At 45.4% G+C, this 17,959-nt stretch overlaps 1 protein-coding gene across 2 annotated transcripts in view; it reads left to right on the top strand.

Moving 5' to 3' along the window:
* LOC138513784 (transmembrane protein 176B-like) overlaps positions 1-17,959 on the top strand; it is a 116,157-nt gene that overhangs the window by 65,748 nt on the left and 32,450 nt on the right. For both annotated transcript variants that reach the window (XM_069628880.1, XM_069628881.1), the window contains exons 3-4: positions 3,497-3,607; positions 11,545-11,601. In XM_069628880.1, the coding sequence (XP_069484981.1) occupies positions 3,497-3,607; positions 11,545-11,601 (168 nt within the window). The remainder of the gene's footprint in view (positions 1-3,496; positions 3,608-11,544; positions 11,602-17,959) is intronic.

Here is a 17,959-nt window from a genome sequence, read left to right as displayed (position 1 = left end):
AAAATGGAGAATCAGCAATATACAAACAGACCACTAGAAGAATGTTAAACAGGCCGGGGATAGGGTAGAAGCGTTTGCAGAATAAATATTTAGAGAACCAAGAGACCATCCCGCCCAACAAAGGTACAAACTTACCTAAGCCTACCCAAACTAATACTACTAACAAACACAGGTCTCGATCATCAACCTCTACACCTACCACGAGTAAACATACCACTACTCCCATAAGAGGGGCTTTAATCAATGCGAGATCTATAGTAGCCCACACAACAGACATAGCAGACCTCATCCTAATGGAAGAACTAGACTTCTTAGCCCTCTCAGAGACCTGGCTTCATGCAGAAGCTGGCCCAGCCCTTGCGCTAGCCATCCCTGAGAATTTCTCCATCCTCCGAACAGACAGAATTGATTCTAGAGGTGGTGGCCTCGCTATAATCGCCAAAACCCACCTCAACCTTAAATCTGACAATACCGATCACTACTCATCCTGTGAATTGCTCCCAGCCAAACTCCCCACTACCAGCTCCCAAACCATCACCATCCACCTACTATACAGACCCCCAGGACCTCTAGGCTCCTTTGAGGAAGACCTTAACTCCATCCTCTCTAACAACTTAAAAAATACCTCTCACTGCCTCCTCTTAGGCGACTTTAACCTTGGATACAATGACCCTAAAGACACCCAAGTGTCAGCCATCAATCACTCACTATCAGAACTAGGCTTCACCCAAAGAGTGTCCACCCACACTCATAACAAAGGGAGAACTCTTGACTGGATAGCAGACCACAACTGCGCGGTCTCCATCACTGCCATCACCCCGCAATCTTGGTCTGACCACCACCTCCTCTCCTTCACACTCGAAGCGGCCAGCCTTATCGCCAACATCTCCCTAGCCTCAGCCATCCCAACTAGAAGCAAGAAAAACATTACTGCGTAAAAACTCATCCCTCTCATTCTACCTACACTGAACCAACTCCCTGCTAACTCCAACCCCCACCATCTGGTTGAAAGTTACAACAACAGCATGCGCCTAGCCCTAGATGCCATCGCACCACTAAAGCTGAGAAAACCCAAGCCAATAAAACACCTGAATACTTGGTTCACGGCCCACCTAAAAGCCCTCAGACTAGAGAAACGAAAAAAGGAACTAATTTGGAGACAAAATCCCACCGACTAAGCTGATCCTCAACAAAATAGTCTCTACCTACAAAAAAGAAATCCTCCTCGCCAAACAAGAATCCTACAATCTGAGAAACTGCATGCCAAATCCAGCACTAAAGAATTGTTCACCATCCTTAAAGTACTGGAGACTCCCATCCCGGTCCCAGACTCCTGCAAGAAAGACAAACAATGGTGCACCAGCATCCAAAATGCCCTTTCCAATAAAGTCACAGGCCTCCAAATCAAAATTAACAACAAGAAAGAGACCCTATCCAAGGCCAAACCTAACAACACCCCCACTCACACCATCCCTCAACACCCTTCCCCAACCCCCCCACTCGCTTCAGCTTCTCCAAAGTCGCCACGCTAGAAGTGGAAAAAATTATACTCGGCCTCAAACCTTCTAACTGCCAAGGCGACCTATGCCCACCTCAAATCATCAAAGACGCGGCCAGAGACCTATCTCCATTTATCACCAAACTCATCAACGCCTCCTTCTCTTCTGGCACCATCCCCAACAACCTCAAAGAATCCTGGGTCCTCCCCCTACTAAAAAAACCCACACTCGACCCAGCCGTACCCACTAACTACAGACCCATCACCAGCGTCCCCTTCCTACTAAAAATCCTCGACAAGACAACCTACCTTCAAATTCAAAAATTCCTTGAACAAAACCACCTCCTAGGAGTCCGTCAATCAGGTTTTAGACCCCAACACGGCACAGAAACCGCACTCATTGACCTCAAGGCCCAAATTGACACTCTGAGAGATAATGGGAAAACGGCCTTATTGCTCCTCTTCGACCTCTCGGCAGCCTTTGATCTTGTTGATCATAAAATCCTATGTAGCCACTTACACTCGGCGGCCCACTTTTCCCAAGAAGCTATAGGCTGGATCACATCATTCCTAAGCAACAGATCCATGCGCGTCTTCTCCACCACGGCCTCCGCTGACCCCATTCCCATCACATGCAGGGTCCCTCAGGGGTCATGTGTCTCCCCCACACTGTACAACGTGTTCACTAAGCCCCTGTTTGATGATCTCGACGGTTTGGGTATCACCTACACTAACTATGCTGATGATATCCAAATCCTCATCCCGTTGACGGGAGACTACAACACGGATTTGACCCTGGTGAACAAGGTGTACCTCATCATCCAGGCATGGATGACCTCCCATAGTCTATGCCTGAATGATGACAAGACCGAACCCATCATACTGGGTTCAGCCACGAACCTAAACAAACTGGACCTCAACTACTCCAGCTTCACCATTGACGGCAACCCTATAAAGGTAGCTAAGGAAGTGAAAACCCTTGGCATCTATCTCGATTCCACCCTCTCCTTCCATAAACAGGTCAGCTCCATGGCATCCACTACAGCCTACACATGCTAGCTTATACGCTCTGCCAAACCCTTCCTCTCCACCCAAAGTTGCATTACTCTAGCCAGAGCTCTCATACTATCTAAACTGGTCTATTGTAACTCCCTCTATGTAGGCGCCAACAAACAGATTACCAATAAAATCCAGATCCTACAGAACAATGCCCTCAGAGCAGCGCTTAACTTCCCTAAAAGGGAACACATCTCGAATACTAGGAGAACCCACAACTGGCTCACTACCTCGGACAAAATTCTGCTTAAGGTAGCCTCCCTCACTGACAAATGCCTTAACAACGCAGCTCCCCGTTATCTCTCAGACAGAATAACCAGATACATGCCCAACAGACTCACCAGAAATAGCAATGCTAACCTGCTCACTGTTCCCAGATGCAAGCGCATGAAAATGGGCGGCAACAGTTTCCAGGTAAAAGCAGCCCAACATTGGAACTCACTACCACCCTCCGTCAGAGCACCTCAAACCTACCACCTATTTAGGCATAACTACCTCCAGTGGCTTAAGAACAAAGACCAAGAATGACAGACAATAATGACACCCTGCAACCACTACACATTTGTTCAACTTGTAACTATATCGCAACGTTACTCTGTGTCCTTGTAACTGTTTCTGCTCACTGTAACTGCATCTACCCATAATAATGTAAATAATGTACAGGATTGTAACTAAGTTGAGAATATTCTTGTAATGCTTGCGCCCTCATACCTTCTGGTCCGGTGCGCCATATAAATAAATAAACAAACAAACAAACAAAACAAGTTCCACCATGAAATATTTTTGGGAGATCCAGGCTGAAAGGTAAGGAGTGCTAAGTAGGAGCAGGAAAGGCTGTGTTAGTTATAGATTTATTTTGGGGGATCGTGGATATTTGAAAACTGGGGAGAGATATGTCAGTATTCTTGTTCCTTTGACCGAACCTGTTTGTGATTTCTGCAGGTGGCTCGTATTATGATCGGTCTGGCATCCATCTCCCTTGGAGTTCTTCTCTGCCTTGTGCAAGCAAGCATGACCTTTGAGAAAGGTACAGGCTTTTGGACAGGATTTCTGGTGAGTCCAAAGTGGTTGGGTGGGGGATGGAAGTGTTGTCCGGAGGACGTACAAGTGGATAACCATGGAATGTCATAGTTTGAGGGTAATGTTTGCGGATCTTGCACCTTTGAAATAACAAGTTTCCAGTCTCTATGGCCACCCCAACCAATGTAACGTTATGGTTCAGCAGCAATGGACATCTTGCATATCTTGCATTCCTACCGAAGATGCTCGTCCCTGTGGTCCGTGTGAGCAGGGGACAACGCCTTTGTGACTTGGGAGATTCTGTGGGGATTCTGAACCTCGCTATTGTCATGAGGTAGTCAGGAAGAAGTAAAGAGTAGGAGAACTGAGTGTACCTTTATAGTTACTCATTTGCTCTGATTTTAATTATTCAGTGTGAGCGTTATCAGACATGCAGTGTCCAAATACCACTCATCCCAAGATTTGCTTGGCACTCTCCCAAGATGCTCTGTTTATTTCAGTGTGCGTAGTTGGTTCCTTTATTACCTCGCCAGGAAATACATCTGTTAATTAACTGGTTTGGAGTCAAATAAAAACACAGCTGTGCCCTGTGGTGAGTCGAGTGAACTCCCTTTTCTTGATATGCAGCGGGGACAGGACACTTAGCCTTGGGTTGGTCCAGCTGCTACCCAATGTGCCTCCCAGAAAGTAAGAGGATTGAGATTCCACAGGCTTGCCATTCTCAACCAAGTTGAGGTACTACACCCTCAGGGGTTTTGCAGATCTCTGCTCCGAAAACACTAAGGCAGGTGTGTCTCATTAGGGATATTTAATGAAACTCCGGCACAGAATGTTCATCCATCCTCGCATGATACCCCTCAAGTACTCTGAATGTATCTGTAGCACATGCTGTCAACGGTTCTTCAGTGTTGTCATCCCTTTCCAGGCAATTAGTGAACTCGGCCTAGCTAGACTGGAACAGCGTTTGGAAATAAAAGCAAGAAGTATGCACACCTGGAACAAATAACTTCCTGAACTTATCAAGCGAAGTGTTCAAACAACCATGGTCTCTACAGTTTGGCCGAAAAGCAACGAGGTGCCGTATGTCATGCCCCTGTGACTGAAGAAAGATTCAAGATGGTGCTGTCACTATGAGGCACATTTCATTTAAACGTGCAGGGTGTATAGGTGAGAGCAATCAAATAACTTGCCAGAGTCTGGGTGAAGGATTAGAATATCCATGATTCGAAGAAACAGAAACTGGGAAAGAATCCACACAATGGCTTCAGCTAATCGCATGGCTGAGGCAAGTAACAAAACACACGGGGAACTATAAAAGGGAAGAAGCTTTGGGGGAAGGTCTAAGCTTGGAAGGAAGCTGGCATGCTCTCAAACTGTCTCTGGATACATAGGACACTACGTGCAAAGATGTAGTCTAGGCTTTGTCAAACACAAAGCAGTTACTCTGAAGAAGACAAACATCGCTGCACATTTCTGAGCCAATCAGAGGGAGACCTGGGGTGCAGTGCTCTGAAGGAAGAAATAGCCTGACACTTCCTTTTTGCTAACTTTTATCTGCCATCAGGATTTTATCTATTCACCATCGGTCTTAGTACTGTACCTTTCATTCGTAATGCTCATTTACGTGGAGAAACAAGAAAAGGGCAGGCTCTAGACACAGTAGGAACCACTACACACTTTAACAGTTAGGCACTTTATAATCCATCTCATCAGCAAGAACTGACAACTCATTTATGTCACTTGTTAAGCATGAGTACAAGTACAATAAAAGATGTATCATTAGGCAGATGTGCAAGCACACATTTTACTTTGGCATGGCATGACATATGCCTTTTATTTTCTTAACCTGGGAGACCTTCTGCGATAATCATTTGTTATGAAAGCAATATAACAGCATTACGATTTCAGTTCTTTGTTATTCTCCTTCTCTTACTTGTCATTGGATGGGTTGTTAGATATGACCCCTTCTGCACTAAAGGGATGAACTCCCATTCAAAGTTTTGAATTAAGCTTAGTACATTAATCTTTTGGTACCTTAAAGATTAAGGAAGTGATGCCCTTCATGTCCAATCTGACTCCATAACAAATAACCTGTAGGAGCAGTCCTAATTAATTGTTGACCTACATGTACTCACCAGCCAAATGACTTATTTTCTTGCAATTGGGCCTTCCTCAATGCCCTCGATTCAGACCCCAATCTCACAGCACAGTTGTCAGCCAATTCTAGCAACTCCTTCCAGAACTGCAAGCCAGCATTGATACCCACTCAGCTATCAGTTTTGAGCGCTTTCTTGCCAGACCAGTGCCCCGAGGTTAAGCACTGCCTTCAACAAACTCTCTGTGCTGCTATCTGCCAGCTTCCAAAAAAAGCAAGCAGCCACACCGACCAGCAGCTTAGAGACCCAGCCTTTCCAGGTCACCCGAGTTCCAGGCCGAGAGCAAGAGCCCTTTCCCCTTTCTCTCCATTTCAAACCCGCCATTCATCTCCGCTTCTCCCATATATTTCTGTATGTTTTCTTTAGCTTTTCCCTTTTTTTTCCCCATGGTGTCGTCTGTCACCACCTCCTATATCAGCTCGTGTAATTTTCCAGCCCCTGGCTTTGGCGACCTTTGGACAAAATCCTGCTTAGCACAATATCCTGTGGCCAGAAGTACAATGTTGCATTTCAGTTCCTCCTTCTTTCCCCTCTACTTTTGCTTTTTGTATGACCAATGGGTGTTCTCTTCAAGGCCCATCTCACTTCTGTTTCATTGCCCTCTGCAATCTTTTCCTGGGAAGCACTGCTGTCCAGCTTTTTAATGTTGCTTGATTTTCTGTATCTAACTATGCTTGTGCACCTGCGGCTACCAACATTTTTGTGGCCTATGCAAATCTACCCCAATGTATTTAACCCCCAATTCTAACTATTAGTATCACATGTTAGACTACACACTGCACAAACCCTCAGCTCATGCATTCTCTCACAGCTCTATAAAGATAAGAAACCTCTAGCAGGAGGGTCACATGATATTGACAGCCTGAAAAGGACCCTAAATAGGGGGGCGGCTACACATTGTTCTGAATGTTGAAGAAAGTCAAGATCTGGGAGAGACCTCATTGAATGTGATAAACTGAAGGTTTGGCAGAGACTGACAGTGCGTCCTGAGAAACCCAAGCTCTGAGCGAGGACAAGAGTGATGCTTAGAAACCCATTTCTGCAATGAGTGTCGAGGGAAACTCAGTGCAAACTGGAGAAACCAGCGGCTGTGAAAAAGAACCCGATAAATTTGATACTTGAGAGAGGTCTGTGGAAATGAGATGAAAGCAGGAAGACCAAAAGGGTATCCAGAATGTGGGTAAACCCTGGAAGAGTGTGTCCAAAACAATTCATTTGTTTTGCTTTGTTACACTATAGCTGGAAATCTAGGATTAGGATTTGTGAACTCTTTTGTTGACCAAAATATTTGTGCTGAAACCTTAAAATAGCCAAGAGGCAAAATGACTTCTCAAGACTAGGATTTGGAATTTTCTGTTTGCCTTACCTTTTGGGCATTGCCTTGTAGAGTAGGGTGTCCCAGGGTGGACAATGGCCCTCATTACGAGGTTGGCGGAATGGGTTTACCGGCACCGGTAATGGTGCCGGTAAACCCATTCCGCCCAATTACGAGGTCTCCTTGCGGGACCCGCAAAGGGCACCTGGTAAAACCAGGCGTCCTGACCGTGTCCCGCGAGGAGACCAGGGAGCAAACAACGGGCCCGTTATTAACGGGCCCGTTATTAACGGGCCCGTTGTTAGCTCCTTTCCCATTCCCATTGAGCCCTATGGGGGCTCAAATGGGAATGTGGATGGACCAGGTCCGGGTTCCTCAGACGAGGAATTACTGGGTCCTCCAAGGTTGGGATGGCCCGGTAAGTCCTCATTTGAGCAACCAGGGCCCGGTATGCGGTAAGGAGGCAACCATGCCGCTAATTGCGGCATGGTTACCTCTAACCTCGTAATGAGGGCCAATGACTCTTAAATGTTAGATTTAGAACTTCATGGTTTGAAAACTTGTCTGTGAAGGTGTTGAAAACATGGATAAACCCCCACTTTGTGTTGACCACCTGTCCCTGAACTGTTTGCATTAGGAACCTCCTTTTTACTTGTAGACATTTCCCTAGGTCTTGTAGACATTTGGGGTAAAGCCGTCATTACAATATTTCCTAAACCACTGAAAGATCACTTTTAATGTGTGAATTTCCATCCATAGAGCGAAGTGTGGAAGTAAAACTGCTTATGAAAATATTTAAATGTCCACTACAAACAATAAAACATAGGTTATTTCAAAGTTAAACCAAACAAATATTAAACCCTTTCCTGTCAAGCAAGAAGAGGCCACAGAGACGATTTCTGATCACTTAAATTGGGAATAGCTTGCAGATGCGTTGACAACATTTAATTTCACCTCAATATTTTAATGCTGCTGCAAGAATAACTGTTAATAGGATCCTTTCATAAGATGATACCTTCCACAAAGCCCCCCATCAAAGGTTTCCTCTTTCCTCATTTAATGTTCACTGTGATATACCACAATTGGCTCAGTCCACGAGGAGTCATGCAGGAATAGGGGGGATTAGGTATGGACTATTTATTGAATGCATTTCATTTTATGGCTTTAGTTTCTAATCTGAAATGTGTTATCTTGGCTGAGTTTGGATATATTCCATATTTTCAACCTTAACAGAAGAAGGTGGTGTTTCTGATCTCATAAGCATGTCATCAAAGTATGTTTCAACAATGGAATTTTTGATGGTCTAAAGAGGCATTCACTTTTTTAAACTGAACAGATCACTCTGACATTCCCCAAGCTTCCCCCACACCTCTCCCTCCCTCTTAAATTACCTGCTGGACCAGAGCGTTGTGCTCCAGTACCGGCTCTTCCTCCTGTCTCGGTGCCTGCCATGGAAATAGAAAAGGGACTATTTGCCTTTATATTTACTATGGGGGCATCTTGGTTCTTTTTTTGTTTGCATAGGAGATTGGTCTCACAAAATATGCATGGAGCCTGGTTTTCCCATCTAAACAAAACTATTAGCCCCCCAGATGGAACCCCAAGCTGAGAATAGTGATCATTCCGTTGTCAGGGGCGTACTTGGCCTGGCTATGCTCAGGCCGGCGGGCCATTACCGACCATGTACACTGACCGACGTGGGGGTTATAGCCATAATATGACACTTTGTTGACAAATACAACAACATCCATCCATCAGTACGTCAATGGTCATGTGACATCCCATGAAGGACTACTTTCAAGACACCCACATACCTGTCCAACATCCTCATCCCATTGAAGGTCACATCATATGGTGACAAAATCTTATTTTTACCTTCAAAAACAAAAAAATAATAACATGTTGAACTTTTAACCTCTAACAATTCACTTGTAAATATACCTGGGAAATCAGTTGAGTTGCGCTGGCCAGTGGAGGCATAAGGTGTTCTTATATGCAAAAAAGGGTTAAAGAAATTACCCTTAAAATTGACATTCGACAGTCCTACATGGTATGATTCAACGTTGACGAAAACCAAATGGGAACTTATTTAAGTACCTTGGACAATATACTCACTTTAACAACAGCCAATAGGTTTTGTGGGAGATTAATCCGGTCATCAAATCTTATTTCCTTTTTTTGTGGAAACCTCCAAGCTCATTGGACCATGGAATTCTAAGAAACCCATCACCCTTGCCCTCTACACTGTAATGTCATCCTGCATGCATTTATGATGGAGTTACAGATTGTGCCATTGAGCCACAGCAAAGCAGGTGAGGGGTGGATCCTCAATAGTGCCTATTCAACTACAACAATTAAGTTACACATAGTTTCACTGTGCAAAGATTGTATATCAGTTGGGAAGAGTATGTGAACTTGGGGTATTCATTTAATGTATTCCATGTTTCAGCATGTGTTATTTGTGTGGTGTATATTGCAAATAGATACACATTGCAATTTGCACAGGTGCAACAGCTGGTTTTTGCAGACAAAAACATGTATAAGTCTTGCAAATAAGCTGCTTCCATGGGCATTAGAGTGCCTAACGCCCGGGCAGCCAGAGTGCCCATGCCACGTGAGTCGAATGCTGACATGGAAACCACTCCTGCTGCGGTGGGTAGGAATGGGCAGAAGTGAAGAAAATCCACACTGAAGTATATTATCAGCTGATTTTCTCGAGAATGAGACTCATGGAAGAAAACGAATAAAACGGATCTCCAATGGGCACCGTTTGAGAGTGACAGAAAAGCACAGGTAAGACACTAACTAAATTATCTTTTGCACGGTCGCATACTTCCACTGTAAAACGAAAGAGCTGATAGTTGGAAGGTTTATAATAAATCTTAACCTCTGGCTCTGCTCTGGGCAACACTCCAGACCAACTTTCTTCCCCTGCCAAGCCAATACAGTAAGGAGAAATACCATATGCAAATCAGACTTGGTCCCACCCCAAAAGGGGCAGTCCAGCCCAAACTGCTTCATCACATCCAAAAAAGCAGGGGTGAGGCGTGCACTCCAATTTCTGGCCAATATATTACCTGAACAAGTGTCCAAAAACAATTACCGGGTTAAATCCCAAAGTGTCCAAAATATTCACAGGATTAAATCCCAATAAAGTTCACAGGGTTAAATCCCTTCTTGCACTGTTGTACTCCTCCAAGCGCTTTCGTATCTGCAAAACTCATCAGGGAGGCTGAGCATCACATCCCTTCTGCACGAGATCACAACCAACCCCAGACATGTTTCAGATCTCATTGGACTTCATCAGTGAGGTGTAGCTCGGCTCTCTAGGCTGATCAGGAAAGGGACCCAATGTCTGGGCATATCTGTTTCACTCAAAGTCACTACAGCAAAATCAAAGGAAGAGATGGCTGGAAGGTTGAGAGTTCATCTTAACCTCTGGTATTGCTCTGGGAAACACTTCAGACCACGGTTCTTTGCCTGTCAAGTCATTATAGAAAGGGGAACGACCATATGCAAATCAGAATTGGCCCCACCCAAAAATTGGCAGTCCACCCAAATTGTTTGGTCAGGCTTGGTCGATCCTTCTGCATTAGACCACAAGCAACCTGAGACATGTTTCGGCCTCATTAGGTGTCATGAGTGAGGTGTAGCTCAGATCTCTCGGGCCCAGCAGGCATGTGACCCATGTCTGAGCATACCTGTCAGTCTGGATGACTACAGAAAAACAAAAGTGGTAATGGCTGAAAGGTTTAGAATTTTGTGTTGCTATGACACTTCGTCTACAATTCTGATTCATGGCACATGGCTGAGTTGGAACTGTGAATGACTGCATGTGTGCAATGTGTGCAATGAAGGGTGAAGAAAGCTATGGGCTGCCTAGGTTTACACACCCTTCATTACACATGTCGTGCTTATGAATTAAACAATGATGGTGCGCTGAAAGATCAGCGAGGATGGTTGCTCTTTCTCCCTGGATTTGCAAAGACTGCACCTAGCTTTTGCAGGTTAAAGAAGCCAGGCACAATACATGCCAATCAAATGATTGCAAGGGAATCTGAATGCCTATCCACGTGTGCATGAGGAATTTCTTTACCAATGCTGGTTTCCCCCAAACACACCTCACACATGCAGGAGCCTCATTCAGGGATCCCAGATATTTGCATGAACAATGCATGCTGTTCGGTATAGGTTTGGGCAGACAGAAGAGAACATCCACAGAAATATATTTTGATTATTTCCACATCTCTGAACTCAGCATGAGGCACTAAAATGGCATTATCCTCGGTCAAAGAAGATGTAGATGGTAACAGAGTAAAGCGCAGAATGCATGCATGATGAAACACAGTCTTTGCAAAGCAAGAGCCAAGGACTCACAGGACATGCAGAATATTCAATGGGCCCCGGGTTCTGTGTTGGATGTATTTCTCGTTGGATTGCATACACACTAGGTTACTGTCCACCATCTGCTCTGACATTCAGTTTCTCTTCTCTTACAGTTCCTTCTGTCTGGAATCCTGTCCATGGTCAGGGAGGAAACCCCATCACTCTTGTGGGTAAGTTACTGGTATCATATTGCTCAACCCCAGCCCCACGACTTGTCTTTTATATATTGTTTCCCCCTGTGTACCTGCACTGAAGGACGTCTCGGACTACTTGTATTCAGTTATTCTGGGGGTTGCTCTGATCACCTTGGGCGCCTTCCCTAATCTCTGTAGCTATTCATTTTTATTATAAGAGCTCTCCTTGTCATCATGTTCCCTTTTCCTCCTGCTGTCTGGCTGCATGTTAGACCGAGTCGTATAAAGATTACTTATTGGCCTTTGGCCTTGTCTCCCCCGCTGTCACTCACTGGATCATCCTTTGTTCTCTGTCAGATGCTGCATAGCGGTCTCTTGTACTGAGCAGGTTCTATGATCCTACCATATCCTCCCACCTCATCACCTGCTTTATCTGTGATTTTCCCAGGGCATATTTTAGTTGCCCTATTTCCTACCTGTTTAATTGTCGGAAAGGTGACTTTGGTGATCCTCCACCGCGTCCCTTCCTCTCATCTGTCTCTAAAAGATCAAGGATTAGACTGCAACATCCCACAATCATCAAATTCTCACATTATTCAATGTAATTTGCACCAGGTTGTCTGTTGCACTATATAATTAGGTATTAACATATTATTGCTAGTGATTGCAATTTTAATTACAAACTCCCCCATAATGAGTTTAACAATATCTTCAAGGAGCACAGCAGAGCAGTTTACCCAAAGCACAGCTATGTAAGTAGATTTGCTCTATATAAACTGTTGGATAAAATATAATGTGGGTCACCTTTGTCCAGTTGTGGCTTTATGTTTAACGGTGAGTTGTATCCTGGGACTTGTAGGCCCATATTTGTAATAGAAACATTACAACTAAAACTTCCAGCATGCACATGTCTGGGCCTAGATAACAGTTTGTCGCATGATTTTATGCCACTTTGCAAGTCAGGCTGTGATGTATGGGTGTGGTCGGTTTGTAACATCCGCCTAGGCTTCCATAGGTCACAACTAATATGATCGAATCTAGGATTATGGTTCGAATATTGGTTTAATTCCAGATCAGTTTTTGATTATGCATAGTGCAACTCAGTTTGTGATTTAGGTTTGCACGCTGTTTTTATTTCCAAGAGTAAGAGGATTGCGACTGTACGAGGCTCGTGCTTGCAGTTACGTCAGATTTAGGTCTGAGAACATTGGCATTGTACAGTTTCATTGTTGCGTAACAACTATAGTGTTGCAAATGTGCTATGGTTTTCCCTACGAATCTTAGTACAAACCATGTCTCGGGAGGATAGCTCAGGGGCAACATGCTCGCCTTTGAAACAAGACGACACGGAGCAACCCAGGTTTGATCCCTGTGTCCGGGCTTAGAAACCTCTGGGTATTAAGCGCATTATAAATAACCTATCATATCATAGCCCATGTGTGAAATAACGGTTTCTGGTGCACATACACCTGGGAACTAGCAGGAACAGCGTCTTAAAAGAGAACAGATAATAGTGAAAAAGGAAATGTAAACGTATGCAAATGAGCGAGTCTTGCTGTAGTGGTGTGGTGCAGTGGAGGGAACACCGATTTCAGAGATACCAAGTTGCAAATGGCTTATCTGAAGTCCAGAAAGATTAAAAGCAAGGTCAGATGAAGGGAGTTGGAGGTACTATTCGATGAAGTCATCAAGGTGGCGCCTCGATCTTTTGTGTCTCATGCCCAGCGTACATACTTATCCCTGAAGGCAGCAATGTGGGAGAAAATGCTCATGAACGTGGATGAGGTAGCACTACCAAAACGGGACCCAGCAGAATGCAAAACAAGCATTGACAATGCCAACAGTTTGAGATTTTGTTTAGGCATAGGAAAGGAACTTGTCAGGCACTGCAGTAGGGGTATTAAGTGGCTATTGATGGCAGCAGGTGCAAAACCTTGCAAGTGCCTGTGCATCTAATAGCAGTGCCCGGAAAATGCGTAATACTTATACACGATCCAATACAGTTGGCTTTGCCAATGCTCGTTTTTAACAAGACTTCAGTGAAGGACACGTATAGTGCTTATATATTCGAGTGGCTGAAGCCAGACCTGGTTAAGACCTGGTTAAGACAATTTTATTGCACAAGAAGTGTGTCTAGAACTCCAATTAAGTCATTCGCTCTTAGAAGGCTGCTTTGAAAAAACACTGGCTGGCACTTAGAGCTGAAATTGTGATGAAAAGGCTTAATAAAGCTAGGTCAAAGAGTTCCCAGCAGTATGTGTATTGGGCAAGTGATGGGCAGGAAGTGGGTGCACAGGTGTGCAAGAGAATGAGAAGGAAGGAGAATAGAGCAATGGAGGAAATGATAAAGAGCAGTGATAGAAGTGAACCAAACAAGTAGGTGAACTGTGGCTCTGGCAGTGGACAGAGTAGGAAGGACGATAGCAACGTGTTAGGCAGAATCACCTGCAGTACCCTTTGGGAACACTACAGGCAATTAGGACTACAAGTGTAAGCACAGTTTCACCTTTGGTACAAGCCTGTACTACACAGTAAAGTGGTAGTGATGGCTGAGTAGCCAGACATATCTCAAGAGTTTATGTGAGCAGTAGAACAAGCAGTAGAACAAGTTACACAAAGGACCAATAATACAGTGATTCAAATATACACTTACTCAAGGTTTCTTGGTAAAAGAATATACATTTATTTACACATTGACTTAGAAAACATTACACTAGCACAAGCAGCTCAATATCACACACTAATAAACCACAACAATCCAACCGGAAAGTAAATGTACAAGTTTAGCTCCAAAATGAAGTGGGAGCAAAATGGCACTTCAGATACGTAGAAAAGGGAGGAAAAGACAAGGTTATAGGAATAGACAGCCCAAATACATTCATAGGCAGGGCAAAGGGCTTCAGTTAAATACAACAAGCAATTCTTCTCAACAGGCCTGGGCCAAAGTCAATGGTTCAGTGTCTTTTGCATAGGATAGCAAAGTTCTGGTATATAACGGTTAAGTGTTTGCCACAGATTTTTAAAGGATTTGGCTAGGTGAAAAGTTTAACGAATGTTTAGAGAAGGACGAACGTTCGAAGTTGAGGAAAGTTCACGCACTCTCGATGGCCGAAAATATTTGCGGGCTGCGTTTGCACAGTACCTTTTTTAACGAAGAAAGCTGTAGCTGAGGCAGTTGTTCCTGGCAGGTCGAGCAGGTCTTGCAGTTCCTGAGCTTCAGTCATGGGGACAAGAAGGAGGACATCAGGAGGTTCCTGCACTGCCCAGGGATGAGGCCAAAAGCTGTAGCAAGACGTCGGTTTAAGGTGTGAGTGCCTTAAAGTCCACAAGCTGGTTTCCTTCCCACTGGCTATCCGGTCGGTTTTCAAGCAGCACTCTGCTGAAAATTGGACCATTCAGGGACGGTGTCCAAGTGGCTTACGAGTTGGTTGTTCCCACCAAACTCAAGGGAAAAAAGTTAACCTTGAAGGGCTTCTCTGTTGATTGGAGTTTCAGGCAATTAGGACCTGCAGCAGGGCTTCACCGGTCGTCCAGGAGTTGCAGCAGTCCTCTTACTTCAGCTCGTCTTCGGTTCTTTTGTTCCAGTGGTCGACTCTGCTTTCCAAGTCCCAGAGGCCTGCTTTTAAACAGTTTTTCCCCCATTCATTCAGCCTGTCTGTCACTCACCCAGCAGGGTGGCTGTCCTTGCCGGACAGTCAGCCAGCCAATCACACCAGAGTGCATTCAGGTCTCCTAGGAGACTAAGCACGGGGAGTTTCGGGCACCTCCCTCACATCCTGTCCACCCCAGACACTCTGGCACCAGAGGAGGGCTTCAGCACTGAAGCCCGCCAAAGGGCACGAACAAAGGGACCAAACCTGGTTTGCCACGCAGAGTTAAACACAAGAAGGACTTTTCCTAAAAGAAAGTTGACTGGAGTCTGTGTTTACAGATAGGACTCGGGCGCCATATTGAAAAACATGGCTGCCCTTGTTTTTAAGCTACCGTTGTTAACGGTCGCGAAAAATCATGGTAGTTGATCTAAACCACTGCCACCAGCCATTTACAATAGGAAAAGTTAACATTTTACTGTTATATGACTGTTTTGACTCAGGGGAAGCTAAGCAACCCCTCCAGCGCTCTATTGGAAGATAGTGTGTCCTCGGGCAGTAAATTTAAAAAGACTAGTAAAGCCAATTTAATTGACATGCTCTGGGAGATGGTAGTCAGTCCCAGAGAAGGTATTTAAACCTGGGGGAGTCTGAAAGACACCCCTGTGCCACTGCACCTAAGGTGCTGTGTGACACACAGAAAAAGATGATGCCACTGGAGTTGTTTTAAAACTCCATAACCAAAGAACACAAAAGTAAAATGCACACAAAATACATGGAAAAGTGGGAAAAAAAGGCTCACACTCTTCCCAGATAAAACATTTAATCCCAGAAATCCAGCAAAGTTGCTGGGGGTCTCAAAAGGTAAGGGAAATTAGCACATTCTTGAGAATTCTCCCTAACACAACGTGCAACACATTGATCAAGGGTTGCAGTTATTCTGGTGGACATTCAATTGAGTTGAAACAGATTTGAGATTAGCTGCAACTGAGATCTGTGGTTAAATGGAAAAGTTTGATTTAACTTCACAAAGAACACTTCTGGAATGGTGATAATGGTTACAAAAAGTAGTACAGGTGTTAACAGTAAAAAATAAAAGTAGCGGAACACCGCTCCTGACTGTTCTCACTCACTTCGACCACTGATAAGAGAGGATGCCATTGATGATGAGCAAGAGGAAATATTAGTGAGAAAGGTTGAGAAGGTAAGAAATAAAGCAAGTGGGAGAATGGGGTAGTGGGTGGGGGTAGAGAAAGAGAGAGAGGTTAGGGAGGAGGTTTGGGGGGAGGGAGGTGGTAGAGAGAAAGTTGGGGAAGGGTGGGGGTAGAGGGAGTGGGTAGAGAGAATGGGTGGGGGTAGGGTGGTTGGGGGTGTAGAGTGTGGTGGTAGGGTGGAGGTAGAGATTGGTGGCAGGTTGGATGGGGTAGAGACAGTGGTGGTTGGGTGTGGAAGAGAGAGTGGTGGTAGGGTGGGTGGGGGTAGAGAGAGTGGTGTTACGGTGGGTGGTGGTCGAGAGTGTGGAGGTAGGGTGGGTAGGTGGGGTTAGAGAAAGTGGTGGTAGGGTGGGTGGGTATTTGTAGAGAGAGTGGTGGTAGGGTGGATGGGTGGTGGTAGTGTGGGTGGGTGTAGAGAGAGTAGTGGTTGGGTGGGTGAGGGTAGATAAGATTTTGGTTAGGTGGGTGTAGAGAGAATTATGGCAGGGTGAGTGGGTGTAGATACAATGGTGGTTGGGTGGGTGGGGGTAAAGAAAATGGTGGTAGTGTGGTGGGTGGGCTTAGAGAGAGTGATGGTAGTGTGGGTTGGTGATGGTAGAGAGAGTGGTGGTAGTGTGGGTGGGTGATGGTAGAGAGAGTGGTGGTAGGGTGGGTGGATGAGGGTAGAGACTGGTGGATGAAGTAGAGAGAGAGGGGTAGAGAGTGGTGCTAGGGTGGGTGGGGGTAGAGAGAGTGGTGGTAGGATGGGTGGATGGGGGTAGAGACTGGTGGATGAGGTCAAGAGAGAGGGGTAGAGAGTGGTGCTAGGGTGGGTGGGGGTAGAAAGAGTGGTGGTAGGATGGGTGGATGGGGGTAGAGACTGGTGGATGAGGTAGAGAGAGAGGGGTAGAGAGTAGTTCTAGGGTGGGTGGGGGTAGAGAGAGTGGTGGTAGGATGGGTGGGTGTGGGTAGAGAGAGACTGGTGTTAGGGTGGGTGAGGATAGACAGAGTGGGGGAAGGGTTGGTGGGGGTAGAGAGAGTGTTGGTGTGTGGGTGTAGCGACAGCTTAGGGCATTGGAAGGAAAGGACTGCCTTGAGAACTAGCTGTGGCAACCAGCACGGGGAGAATACAGGCTTCAAAATAGGATTGCGCTGTATTCTGCAAGCCAGGGAGACATCCTCCTCGCCCCTTCCCGGAAAGACTAAAGCAAGCCCAAAGATGTTCTGTGGCGAAGGTGGGCGTTCGCGCGCACGTAATGGCGGCAGCCTGGCTTTGATAGCAGCAAGGGAAATGGCCCATGAATATGCACGAGAAGCAGCTCTGGTAAGACAGCACAGTCACGACGAAAAAAGCACATCACAGGCCTCCATAAACTTTATGCGCACGCCGGCGATGCCGGCAGCAGAGCCAGGCTGCAAATTGCTGCAGCTTTGTCTCGAAGCGAGAACACGCCACCTTAAACATAGTGCACAGGAGTTTAAGCCAAAAAAAGTATTGGTGGTACAAATAAGAAAAAAAGGTACACTGTAAAGTGCAGTCATTTTGCTCCCACTTTGGAGCTGCACAGCTTCCACAACAACAGCAGCAGGTCGCCAGATGTCAGTGAGAGG

The sequence above is a fragment of the Ambystoma mexicanum genome, chromosome 12 (assembly GCF_040938575.1).
Source record: "Ambystoma mexicanum isolate Mex_15411 chromosome 12, UKY_AmexF1_1, whole genome shotgun sequence".
In the NCBI taxonomy this organism is placed as follows: Eukaryota; Metazoa; Chordata; class Amphibia; order Caudata; family Ambystomatidae; genus Ambystoma; species Ambystoma mexicanum.
Note: the sequence above shows the minus strand (reverse complement) of the source record. Positions and strands in the feature narration are given on the sequence as shown.